Below are 13,514 nucleotides of genomic sequence, written 5' to 3' on the forward strand. Positions count from 1 at the left end.
CATTTGAAGAAACACCTTAATCCTTTTTCACAGAATTTGAAAAGATAAAACTCATTGAAATTCTGACACAATGCTCAAATGACAGGAGGGAATATGATATCTTATATTTCTATATATTCTTCACTACAATTTTGTAAATGTTTCTGCACATAGTTCAAAACACCTTTTATGAAAAAAAGAGCAGAGAAATGTCAACACCTTCAAAATTATATTTGAAGACATGGCGTCAGATAACATATGACAGAAATTAATTTTTAACTTTAGGTGAATAAAAATTGCAGTTTGTCAAAACTGGAACTGTTTATCTGTTTTTCTCACTGTATCTAGGAATCTCAGTCTATCCTTATCACTGAATTATGCAGTTTTCATTACAATCATTTTGTAATATGATTTAAATGTGGATAAATAAACATATTCATATCTTCTTTTATCTAAAGTGGCCTCGTTTACTCTAGAGTCTCTAGAGTCTTAATGCCATGTGTAAATTTTAACAGGATTTGGGCTATGTCTTTTAAAAAGGGTCCTGGATATTTTCATAGAACTATATTGAATCTTTATAATGCTATAGATAGGATGTCCCTATGGATAGTTTAAATCCTTCTGATACTGAAGAGGTTATAAGTTTTGATTTCTTTTGCCACCTTAAGTTATTTAGCTATAACATGGTTTTTATTCTATCAAACTTTTCTTTCTTTTGCTTAGCAATGAAATTATTTTATTCCTTTTTTTCACTCTTCTATTCATTATACACATAGAAAAAGGCCAGGAATTTCCAATTTTTGGTTTTTAAGGCTTTCATTACTGTAAAAAATGTAGATTATAAACTATAAAACTGCCCTTATCATGATTTTGCAAAAGTTATGTCATTGTCCTTCATTTATCAGTAACAATTCAAAGTTAATTTTATGACTAAAAAGCAATCTTATATTAATTTTTATTTAATCACTGTGACTTGCAATTTTCTTTATGATTGGGTTTTAGATATAAAATGTTCGAACATTAATTCCTTCACTAGTATGCTCTTCCCTCCACTAATGTCACAAAGAGCGATTTTTTTAAATTGGATTGGTTTGGTTTGTTTTTTAAATCAAACTATAGTTTGGAACAGGTTAGTTTATATTCACGAAGAAATGTAAAATTCAATAATAAGTATTTTTATCTGAACTAGCAAAGCATAGTTAAATATTCTTAGTTTTTGTAAAGATTGCTTTGCTAAAGTTATATGTAAAAATGTAAATAATATCATAACCTGATACAGATAATAAAATGAACTAGCAGAATGGGTCCAGTGAGTTATTACATAGGTTAAGCACTTGACTTGAAGGTAGCCAACTTGGGTTCAAATCCCCAGTACCACCAATGGCTCCTCAAAGGCACACAGGAATGATATCTGATCACAGAGCCCGGAGAAAACCCTGACCACCTCTATTTGTGCCTCCTCAAAAACAATTAGTGTTGAAAACATAATTATTAGAATTAATGATTTCATTTATTATAAATTCATCATAAATTTATTTATTATAAATTAATCATAAATTATCGAAACTCATTTATCATAAATCATTTTATTTATAATTCATTCATTCACACATGATTTCATTTATATTATATTCAGCGAATAAGTGATTGGTAGTGTTTTACTGGTTAACACTCTGAAGCCCTTCTTAGAGGCTGTTGGAGATGACTTCCACTGGATATTTACTCTAAAGAACCCAAAAGTCACTTTTTTCAGAAAAAATAAGTCAACATTGCAGATAGTATAGAAAATATGATATTGCTAAAAAGTCAGAACTTGACGTTTTTCCCAATAAGAATAGGATCTTTGTCAAGTGGGTCTAGAGAGGATGACATGCAAACATTAGCATTACATACATTAAGGTAATTAATGCTTAGCTAAGAAATTGTCTGATTACAATCCATATTGGGATAACAGCGACACTCAAAATTTTCAGCAAATTCTTTCACATCTAGATTTGTAAAATTCTCATTCACTTTGGACTCTTTAATGTCCCCATGTCCAATCCTAAATGTTTCTTCTTTCAGATGAAGATAGTCAGTTGAGTTCCAATCTTTCCTTTTACATATTCCTTGCCCTTTACAAAGCACTTGGCTACACCTTTCGGCCTCACGCGTAACATTCAGTAAGTAAGGATTTAGGACATCATTCAAGTAATTCGTTAGATTTTTGCATGAATCCTGTAAATAAAAAGTTAAGAGTATCAAAGGACAAGGTAACTTATATACAAGTGGATTCACTGTGTGAAGCATTTTCTGAAAACAATAACAAAAAGAGGGCATGAGCAATAGTACAGCAGGGTGGGCATTTGCCTTACAGGTAGCTGACCAGTTCAATATCCAGCATCCCATATGGTCCCCTGAACACTGCTTTGTATAATTCCTCAGTTTTGAGCCAGGAGTAACTTTTGAGTATCATTGAGTATGACATCCAAAACAAAATAAATGAATCAAATTTTTTAAAAAGAACAACAAAAAGAGCACCAATAAATGAAATTCACCAAGGAAACACTACTTTTTCCTTTAATCTTACCAGAGTCTCCTGCTCCTGCATCTGGCTGTCCTCACCAGGGTAACTTGGAGGGGGCCGAGTTGAGTTTCCCTCCCCACCCTGAGCAGAGCCCCAGCAGTCGAAGACCTCCAGAACCAGCCACAGCCATGCTGAGACCACCCTCCACAAGTCCGGACAAGTCTCATGCATGAAGGAACGGTCAGAGGAACCCAGGAATGTGGGTCCCGGGGATGAGATCTACAAACCTGTTCGGATCAGAACTGGGCCTCCTCCACCCAGATCTCCCATCTTCCAGTAGGTTGGTGTCACACCCACCAGCTGCCGCCAGGGCCAGGTGGTTCCATCATCAGCAAAGACCCAGAGACTATAAAACCCTGCTCCCAGAGGAAAATAGCGCAGTCTCCTGCCCCCACACCTGGCTGTCCTCAACGGGGCCCCTTGGAGAGGGAGGGTTGAGTTTCTCTCCTCCCCCCCTGCCCTGAGCAGAGCCCCAGCAGCTGAGGACCTCTGGAGGCAGCCACGGCCATGCTGGGACCACTCTACACACGTCCGGACGGGTCTCATGCATGAAAGAACTGTCAAAGGAACACAGGCACATGGGTCCTGGGGCTGAGGTCTCCAAGCCTACTCAGATTGGGACTGGGCCTTCACCACCCGGACCACTCATCTTCCAGTAGGCAAGCGTCACACCCATCAGCTGCCGAGAGCACCAGGTTGGTCCCATCAACGGCCAAGATGCAGAGACTATAAAACCCAACTGTTGGAGGAGAACAGCGCAGTCTCCTGCTCCAGCTCCTGACTGTCCTCACTGGGGCCCATTGGAGTGGGAGGGTTGAGTTTCTCTCCCCCACCCCCCCACCCGAAGCAGAGCCCCAGCAGCTAGGACCTCGGGAGCTAGCCACGGCCATGCTGGGACCACTCTCCACAGTCTGGAAGGGCCTCATGCATGAAAGTACTGGCAGAGAAATCTAGGCATGCGGGTCCCGGGGCTGAGGTCTCCAAGCCTACTCGGATTGGGACTGGGTCATCTCCACCAAGACCCCCCATCTTCCAGTAGGTAGGCCTCAGAATCACCAGCCTCTAAAAGTGCCAGGTTGGTCCCATCAACGGCCAAGATGCAGAGACTATAAAACCCAGCTCCCAAAAGCATGCAGCCGCATTTGTGGCAGCGCAACATCTTATTATCTTTGCTTTGGAGAACCCTGCAGGCTACAAAAAGTATCCTACCCACACAGCAGAGTCTGGCAATCTTCCTGTGTAGTACTCAATATGCAAAAAACCAGTAACAATGATGGTTCTCATCCTCCTAATCCTGAAAGAGCATTGAAATGGCTCTTTTAAAATCTCAGGGCTAGGTAGAAGGAGACGTTACTGGTGCTTGCTCAAGACAATCAACGAACAACAGGAAGATCTTGATTGTGATCGTGATTGCCTACACTAAAAAATAATCAAGACTTGTTAAAGCAAAAACTCAACAAAGGGAATATATAGTGATTAATCATTTAAATAAAGTCTCTTGAAACTGGAGGACATATGTTTCAGGAAACATGAGTGATGCTTTAAACTATTTCTAAGTAGTTTTATATTTTAATTCATTTTATGACACGTAAAAGATTCTGCAAAGTGTTTAACAGGATCTCCTTCTTTCAATTATATTTTTCTGTTAGTTCTTTAGGCACTGTTGAACAGTGTGACACCTAAGAAATATAAGTATGCAAAATAGTTGAAAGTACTGAAATTATCTTTTTCAAGTTGCAAAATGAGTAACCAAGAGGTAGTATAGAATTCAAGAAGCTGCCTTAAATACAGCCAATCCTGCCTCAATCCCTGGCAACACCTGTAGTCTTCAAGTATCATCAAAAATGTATCTTGAGAACAGAGTGAGAAGGAACCTCTCAGCATAGTTAAGAGTAAACCCAAAACAGAGAGAAACAAAGTTTCACATTGAAGCTTACCTAATATTTATACCATTAAAAATTGATATATTGACTACTTTATTTATGGGCACAAAAGAAAAAAAAGTTTTTTACATCTTACATGATCAATTCTGTTCTTTACATTTCCTGAAACAAGATTCTGGCTCTTGATATCATAAGACTTTCTCCATGACACATATATCAACAACATGTCTACTTCTATCAATAAAGGAAAAGCTCACCTCCAAAAAATATGTGTCCCCTATGACAAAACTATTTTTGCATTGCGTTTAAAGTTTCAACTAAGTTCAATACATTGGAAAATTGAATTTAAAATCTTGTCACTTAAGAATGTTTTGAACGTTTTCATTGATTTCAAAAAATAATTACCATTGTATTATTCTTTCAGGCCCAATTAAAATTAAAATAAACTATGCTTCATAAACACTTATAAACAATGATATTTTAATTTTATATTATATTTTTGTACTTTTGTATTTTTTTAAATTTTTGGGTGACCTGGCAATGCTCAGGGGATACTCCTGACTCTGAATGTAGGAATTAGTTCTGCATTGCTGGGGGAACCACATGGGATGCCAGGTTTTACACCAGGGTTAGCCATGTACAAGGCAAATGCTCTACCTGCTTTACTACCTCTTTATCCCCAAAATAATGTTTTCTTTATGTTAAAGACTTCTATTACTCTTGGGCTAGAGAGGTAGTACTGTCTATAATATGCTTGTCTTACATGCTTCTGTCTCTTCAATTCCTGATAAACATATAGACCTTTAAGCCACTGGGAGTGAACCCTCAACACATACTGAGTACCCTGTGTGTGACAAAAAGGGGTAAAAAAAACTAGATCTATCACTCTTGGATTTTCTAATGCATTTTAAAAAACAAAGTAATTTTAGCTAAAAGTTATATAAAGAACCACTCAGCCCAATTTTATTTAAAAACATTGTTTTATGAACTTTACAATAAATTACAATGAAGTAATTTTCTTCAATGACTATGTATATGCATGCTTAGTTAAGAATAATATAGTACTGTATCACAAACTAACAAGTGCATGTTGACTAGTGTCTTTCAAGAGTAGAAACAGAAGATTAGAAATAGAAGATTAGGAACAGAGGATTTCATTTAAAAATTACTCAACAAAATGGAAAAATTTGATACAGTAGAAGTGATTTTGCTTCTCAGTAGGAATGAAAGACACAAAATATCACTTCCAGATTAAAGTCCAGAATCGTATTATTTACTTCCAGACTCGAAAGAAAGAAAATACACCCTGCCTCTAATAGAAATAAACAAATGCTAGATTATTGGATTCCATAAGACACATTGAGCAACTCTGATGTGTGAGGATCATCACACCATTTTTATTCCTCAGAATCAACAAAGACAGTAAAATTGAGAATAGTTTTGCCCACTGCCTACAATTAGACTTACCGCACTTTTGCTGAAATTGAGGCTTCCCCATACTATAATTCCAGAGGCACCTAGAGCAATACTCTCACCAATAGTATTCACAAGATCAAACTGTCAAAGTGATAGAAAAGTGTTAAACCAATTGGAACAAAACTAAAATTTTACAAATAGAATAGTAAACTAAAGTTAAGCAGCAGAGTCTACAAATGTAATTTAATGTTTTCTTCTAACTTGATTTTATCTTTTAAAAGGTACTATCTTCATAAAACAAAAAATATTTTCATGATGTTCATTGATCTGTCAAAAAAGAAGATACAGAAATGATTGCACAGTGAATAGGTAAGGCACTTTGTTGGCAAATTCGGGCATATTTAGATCCCTGTACCTCATATGGTACTCTAAGCATTTTTAGGCGGTCTGTGGCAAGATAATTGGAAAAAAGGACAAAAACTATGAAAGAATGAAGGAGGGAGGGAAGGAAAGAGAAAAGGAAGGAAGGAAGGAAGGAAGGAAGGAAGGAAGGAAGGAAGGAAGGAAGGAAGGAAGGAAGGAAAACAGGGAGGGTGGGAGGGAGGGAGGGCGGGAGGGAGGGAAGGAAGGAAGGAAGACAGGGAGGGAGGGAGGGAGGGTAGGAAGGAAGAAAGGATGACAGGGAGGGAGGGAGGGAGGGAGTGAGAGAGTGAAGGAAGGAAGTAAGGAAGACAGGGAGGGAGGGAGGGAGGGAGGGAAGGAAGGAAGGAAGGAAGGAAGGAAGGAAGGAAGGAAGGAAGGAAGGAAGGAAGGAAGGAAGGAAAGAACACAGGGAGGGAGGGAGGGAGGGAGGGAAGGAAGGAAGAAAGACAGGTAGGGAGGGAGGGAGGGTGGGAAGGAAGAAAGGATGAAAGGGAGGGAGGGAGGGAGGGAGGGAGGGAGGGAGGGAGGGAGGGAGGGAGAGAGGGAAGGAAGGAAGTAAGGAAGACAGGGAGGGAGGGAGGGAGGGAGGGAGGGAGGGAAGGAAGGAAGGAAGGAAGGAAGGAAGGAAGGAAGGAAGGAAGGAAGGAAGGAAGGAAAGAACACAGGTAGGGAGGGAGGGAGGGAGGGAGGGAGGGAGGGAAGGAAGGAAGGAAGGAAGGAAGGAAGGAAGGAAGGAAGGAAGGGAGGGAGGGAGGAAAGGAGGGAGGGAGGATGGGAGAAAGAGAGGAAGGGAGGGAGGGAGGCAGAGAGGGAAGACCACTTATAAAAAGAAAAGTCAAGGCTAGAATAAATTTCTGAATATCAACTATACCTCATTCTCATTGGAAGCTATATACGATTGAATTAAAAGTCAAACATAGTTTTATTTTACACTTCTATCATTATATGGTGAACTGGTTCTACCTCAAGTGTACTAAAATGTAAGTTTCATTCCCTTCAAAAATAATGTTTAATTCCACTGAATACAATGTCATGACCCGTGGTTTGCATTGATTTTCATACCTCAGAAAGAAATTCTCCAGGAGCATCTGTAAAATCCGGACGGACATACACAAAAACCGGAAGCGCATTTTCAACACCAAGATTTGCAGATACCCGAAAAGCTTCCTGGACCCTATTTCTGGCAAAGAGTGCCGCCCGTGGATTTGAACTTAAATTTTTATTCAAGTAAATGGATGGGTAAAGAGCAGAGCTTTCATTCCACAACCAGTTGAGCTGATCATTTCTTCTTTTCTCTATTTCAAAGCAACTTCCATTATATTCGCTTTTAGTATACTGATGATTGTAACAATCAGGGAAAAGGTAAAAACCCCAATAGTTCTTTGGTCTTAATGATTTTCCCAGTTTTAAAGTCTCTAGCATGAAATCCTTTGCTGACTTTTCAAATTCTCTTTTCGCTGTATTGTTAACCTCATGTTCATTAAGACTTTTATTTTGTTTAACCAACTCAATAGATTTGTTCTTGTAAATAGTTTTTGAACCCCAATTTCTAGCCCAAGTGGGTCTCCAATCTTCCCAGTCAATAACAGCCAAGCCCACAGAACCGTTTTTTATATAATAATCAATGTCATTTCTGGCTTTTTGCAAGTGTGCTGTCAGATTTCCACACTGGGGAATACCTCCATTCACATCTTCATTACTACTCATATTTATGTGAGGATATAGACCAAGTCTATCCACATAAAACAATGTAACATTTTGTCCAGTGGTATTTTTAGTAGGATATCCTATAAATGAGTAGATGCTCAGATTTATTGTCACATTGTATTCATTAGGACATTTTTCTGTTGGAACATTCCATGCAAGAATGTAAGTAGTGTTTGGAATAATAGGAGATGCAGAATAATTCATAGTCACGTAACTTGGAAACATAAGGAAGGTGTGCATTGCCAGAAATGATCCGTTGAACCCAACAAAGCTGTAAAGGATGAAACATTTGTCTTCTAGTACTTTCATGGTGAAAAAAAATAATAGAAAAATGTTACCTATTCTGTGATCAATTTTTTGATATTTTCAAATTTGATTTGTGATAGTAACAGAGTAGGATGATGATAACTGTGGTTCAATTTATTATATTTCTTCTTTCATTATATTTCAGTGATGGTTTGCAAATTTCTCAAACATATCTGAAAAATACATATAAAGCCTATTTATCTGTATTATAAATTGTAAACTTTATCATACTCTGAAGATCAAGAATCATGACTTTGATGAAATATTTGAAGATGAAAAAGATTTTCTTCTGTTCATATATTCACAAAGTGTACTCTAACTCTAAAATAAATCAATTCATTTCCTATGTGAGCATTTGTCTTTATACAGTTGGATTTATATCCAAAGAGAAGATTACTAATTAAGGGCCTAGAGTAATTATTAAATTTTTAACATATGTTATCTTATCAAAAAATATTTCTATTTTTCTGATAACTCCCGAACTTAGTATCCACAAATACCTAAAACTACGAAAGTCACTAATTTTTCTTAACACTAGTAGATTGCTCTTGGCTTCCTCGATATAAGATCAAAATCAAGTTTCTCAAACTATTTAATTATTTCTAGAATTTATTTATTGGGCATATTAAGTTACTATAGTATTTGGACAATAAAATGACAATATCTTATATCTGCTGTGACATTTCAGTAAAGCAGTATAAGTTTGAAAAACTGTGAAAAATGCATATGAAGGTGTTCTGAAAAAGCATCTCTTCTTTTATATTTCCTCATGACTTTTCTGGTGATTTTTTTTCATTTTAATTTCTCTAGAAGCTTCAGCCTCTTATGGTCTTTTGTCTTATATACTTATAATTTGTCATATATATATGTACATTTAGACATATATGTTTATATATGCTCCTAGTACACAGTTTTAGGTTAATTTTTTTTAAAAGTCTACTTTATGAAGCCTAAGAAAGATCACATATGATAATATCCTTTTGTGTTGCATGTGGTAAACTGAGGGTCTTTTCTCAGATGACTATCACTGAGAGGAGCAGAAATGATTCCAGAGTGCAAAGACAGGAGTATGAATTGAACAATAATGGGTATGACCCCAAAACAAAACAAACAGATTTCTTTGTACATCGAAACTTAATAAAGATTATGAATTCAACTAAATATAACTCTATTTCTCTATGTGCTCATAAACTTAACTCAGAGTATGTAAGAGGGTGAACTAAAATTCACTTTTCCTTCATGCCTGGAACATAGTAAATACCAGGAATGAAAAAATTGAGAGATGGATAGCCAAGTTTGTTGAATAGTCCACAGTCCTATTAGGAATAAAAATTTTCTACAGATTTTTTAAAATTAACAGCTGTATGGTCCATTAAAGAAATATTCAGATAGACATGGAACAATATAAAATCCCACTACACTGGATTCAGATCAGTCATGGAACCGTGCCTCTTAAATATCATATATTCCCATACAGGACACATTGATAGCAAATCTCCATGAACAAGTCTTCAAGTGTCATGACTTCATCAGCAGATCAGACTACTTGAATCCTTCATTGGCTTGTCCCTTTCATCTTAATGAATAACTTCATGAAGAAGAAAACATCAAAACTTAATATTTAAATTGTTTTCTTTCAAATTGAAAAAATCTTTCTTTATCAAAGATACTTAAATGCAATTTTCTGTCTTTGATTGGTAGCTGACATCATAGGTGAGAGAAACAAATAAGTTTCAGAACTAGTAGAGGAAAGAAATACTTTAGAATTTGGTATTTTTACATTACATGGTAGATAAAGGTTACTTTGATCATACGGAATTCTGTTCATAAGAAAAGAGAAAAATGCTTACTAAAAATCATAAAAAATAAATATCGTAGTATGAAGCTCAAATTGAGATACTCTGAGTAGTGGTATATTGAACATATCTACAAGATATCAACAATCATTAATAATTATTATCTTTTATAAAACAAACAATGCAATTAGTATATAAGTGTTAAAATATATGAGACATGCTAAATTAAAAGAGAAAAAGTTTACTCTATAAAGTTTTTTTCACTCTTTGAAGTATGCCAAATATTTGTAGATTTTCTTACCCAAGTACCAGTTAATAAAAACCTGAACACATTCACGCTTGCAGATGAAAAGTACGGGCAGATCATCTGTTGCCTCACCAAGAACAGAGGTAACCAAGAGTGCCCTTTTATAATCATCTGAGACAAGAGAAACAGGAACTGAATTCCAGGATGATGGTCAGCTAAGAACTAGGACAGTGATGACAAAATGCGAGTGCCACAGAGACTCACCAACTTAATACTCAGAGAAGGCAAAAGCACTGAAAGCAATCACACAAAATTGGGAAAATCAACTGCTGATATATGTAGTCATGTATGCTATGATATGAAGAAGGTGTCATACATCGATTTCAGAGTTTAAAAACAATTTTTCATTTAGACAGTATGACTTACAATGTTACTTAAAATAATGTTCCCAACTTTAATCTATCACTCCATGACCCCATTGCTCAACCAATGATACTAAGCCCATTCCCTGCCTTCAAGTTTAATAGATGTATTCACAAATTTAAGTAATTTAAATTAGTCCAATGTTTTCTGTAGTGTGGGTCTATTAGGTTTTATCTTCATAATGACAAGTTTTTATCAAAGAAAATATTTTATCTAACTTTCTTTGCTTTACTTGCTTTTAATAATCTCTAATTTACAGTTACATTTTAAAATTGACAATTATAAAACACCTTAATCAATAAAATGTTTTATACATTGAAGTAATTCATTGATAGTCATAGTTTAGGAGAGATGATAGATTTTTATTCTTATACGTAAGCTATATTTTCAAAATTAACTTAATTAAAATGCTATAATTTACAAAGATATTCATAGATGATCTTTAGACATACAATTTTCTCACATCAATCGCACCACTGGTGTCAAGCATCTACCGATTGTAAACTTCCTCCCCACCCTTCAGCTGCAGGTAGCAAAGTGACAATGACCTTTTTAAACTTGGTTGTTAAAGTCCTGGTCTATGAATACAAAATTGTTGACTCTGTGATTGAATCAATCACATTGATTGATTCAAGTATTTAGATAGCTCATTCCTTTATGCCACTGATGCTCCTGAATCCCCTTGAACCCTGCCCCTTTCACTTCTCATTGCCTCTTCTCACACTTCTCCCACCTCATGCACAAACTCACATAGTTCTTTTCTTTTTGCTATCTACACATTATTATGTTTGTCATTTTATTACTGCGTCAGGATATGCAATGATATTCATAGTTGGATTTAAGACATACTAGGTGCCAGTACCAATTGCATCACCAGTGTCTTCTTCCCTCTCTTGGGTACTCAGACCCCAACCAGTCACTCCATATTCGCAGCTTGACTCCTTGAAAAGCACGTTTGTAAATTGGTTTACAGAATTTTGAACCTTCTTTTTAATTTTTGTTGACGCTGTGGTTTGGACTTTTACCTACACCATTCCTTTAAAACACGATGTACTCTAATTCTCTTGACCCATGCTACCCATAGTTTACAGTTTGTCTTTTCTTTTTTCCCAAGCTTTCTTCACATCTCCGCCCTTCTGTGTATATTCTGGGACTAAAGTGATGTACGCATCTCCCCCCATGTTTTCAAACTGTACACCATTTAATTCATATATTCAATATATCACATATAAATGAGACAATTCTGAATTTATCTTTCTCTTTCTGTTAATGGCATTAAACTTGATAATTTTATTTTCTCTGTGTTGCAAAGAATTGAATGTATTTAAACTTTCTTACAGTTGTGAAGTTTTCTAGTGTGTGTGTGTGTGTGTGTGTGTGTGTGTGTGTGTGTGTGTATGAGTTCTAGGTCCACTTACTGTTGTTGAAAACCTCCCATACGCCTGTTTCACCTGCCTAAAATAAAAAGTCACCATCAATTGGATTAGAAAAAAAATTCTTCATAAACAAGCAAAAATTTTTTTTTATATTTGTTTTAAAGTAAGGTAAAATGGCCTTTGTATCCTTCAGCTAAAACAGGGTATAAGAAGCCAAGCACGTGAAGGAGAGATTCAGGAGTCCTAGGACAAGGAGAGCATGAGAAAATAAACTATGTTATTGATAATGTGTTGTTAACTTTACAAAAAAGATAGGCTTCTCTAACTCAGTACATATTTTTGTATATAACCCTAAATGTGGTGATTGTCCAATATATCATTCTTCAAGGACATTAAGGAAACGGTAACTGATGTTTTGGACTCCTGGAGAGCCAACTGGATGTTTGCTCACCATCACTAAATAAAATAGAGGTTCAAATCCCTGTCCTGAACACCTATTGATATCTAATCTGTTGGGGCTGAAGCAAGAGCACAGTAGGTAGGGCATTAGCCCTGCACGCAGATAACCCAGGTTCGATTCCCAGCATCCCATATTTTCCCCTGAGCACTACCAGGGGTAATTCCTGAGCGCAGAGCCAGGAGTAACCCCTGAGCATCACCGGGTGTGACCCAAAAAGAAAACAAAAAATAAAAATTTGTGACAATTCCATCACAGCACGACTCTGGGTTTAAGAAAATTGCTCAGAATTGTCAAGTGAAAATAAAAATATCACAAAGCAATTTAATATTTATCACGTGATCAAAGCTAAAATAAAACCAGTTCTAAATTATTTTAAGGAAATTTCTCTTTATAACGCACCTTTACTAGACAGATCAGGACAATATACAAATGAAATTAAAAAACTTGGTTTATTTTCAGAAGGAAGTTTGAATATTTGAATCTTAGTTTACTTACAGGTAATGTAATTTTTTCTTTAGTTTTAATCTTTATTATTCAACTAACTGAAATTTTCTTCAAAATTGAACTCAAATTTTTAATTTGTTTGAATTATGCAGTAAATTACGCTCCACAAATTTTGTGCTGTCCTAACAATTTGGCCATTAGGGGGATTAAATATTTTTTCACAATGGTTGATACATTTCAAAATTTTTGGTCTTTCATAATTTTTTATGTATTTAGTTCAAATAATTCAAGATGTCATCATGATGTTTAACTTACATATCCTATTTTGATCAGGAGCAGAAAAATACATCAACTGATATTTATTCACAATATATGTCTCAAAAATTAATATCTTAGAATAAGAAATTGTTTAACTCAAGAGACAAAATCTGTAACGAAATTTAAGATAAAACTTATAATATGATGGAGAGGAATTATTACTAGGAGTA

The 13,514-nt window shown here is 35.8% G+C and overlaps 1 protein-coding gene across 1 annotated transcript; it reads right to left on the reverse strand.

The window, feature by feature from the left end:
• Window positions 1-1,893: 1,893 nt before the first annotated feature.
• On the reverse strand, window positions 1,894-8,283 carry LOC130027625 (hyaluronidase PH-20-like). Its single transcript, XM_056118475.1, has 3 exons — window positions 7,330-8,283; window positions 5,896-5,985; window positions 1,894-2,196 (listed from the first exon to the last, which is right to left on the reverse strand). Exons 1-3 carry the CDS (start codon window positions 8,281-8,283, stop codon window positions 1,894-1,896), a joined length of 1,347 nt encoding a protein of 448 aa, XP_055974450.1.
• Window positions 8,284-13,514: the final 5,231 nt, after the last annotated feature.

The sequence above is a fragment of the Sorex fumeus genome, unplaced genomic scaffold, assembly GCF_029834395.1.
Source record: "Sorex fumeus unplaced genomic scaffold, SorFum_2.1 ptg000037l, whole genome shotgun sequence".
Lineage (NCBI taxonomy): Eukaryota > Metazoa > Chordata > Mammalia > Eulipotyphla > Soricidae > Sorex > Sorex fumeus.

Excerpts from the sequence above, each read along its gene's own strand:
- LOC130027625 (XM_056118475.1), bottom strand. The coding sequence starts at position 8,283 with ATGAAAGTACTAGAAGACAAATGTTTCATCCTTTACAGCTTTGTTGGG. Across the intron at positions 5,986-7,329 it reads CTGGAGAATTTCTTTCTGAG|TTTGATCTTGTGAATACTAT; the intron begins GTATGAAAATCA and ends TCACTTTGACAG. Across the intron at positions 2,197-5,895 it reads TCAATTTCAGCAAAAGTGCG|GATTCATGCAAAAATCTAAC; the intron begins GTAAGTCTAATT and ends TTTTATTTACAG.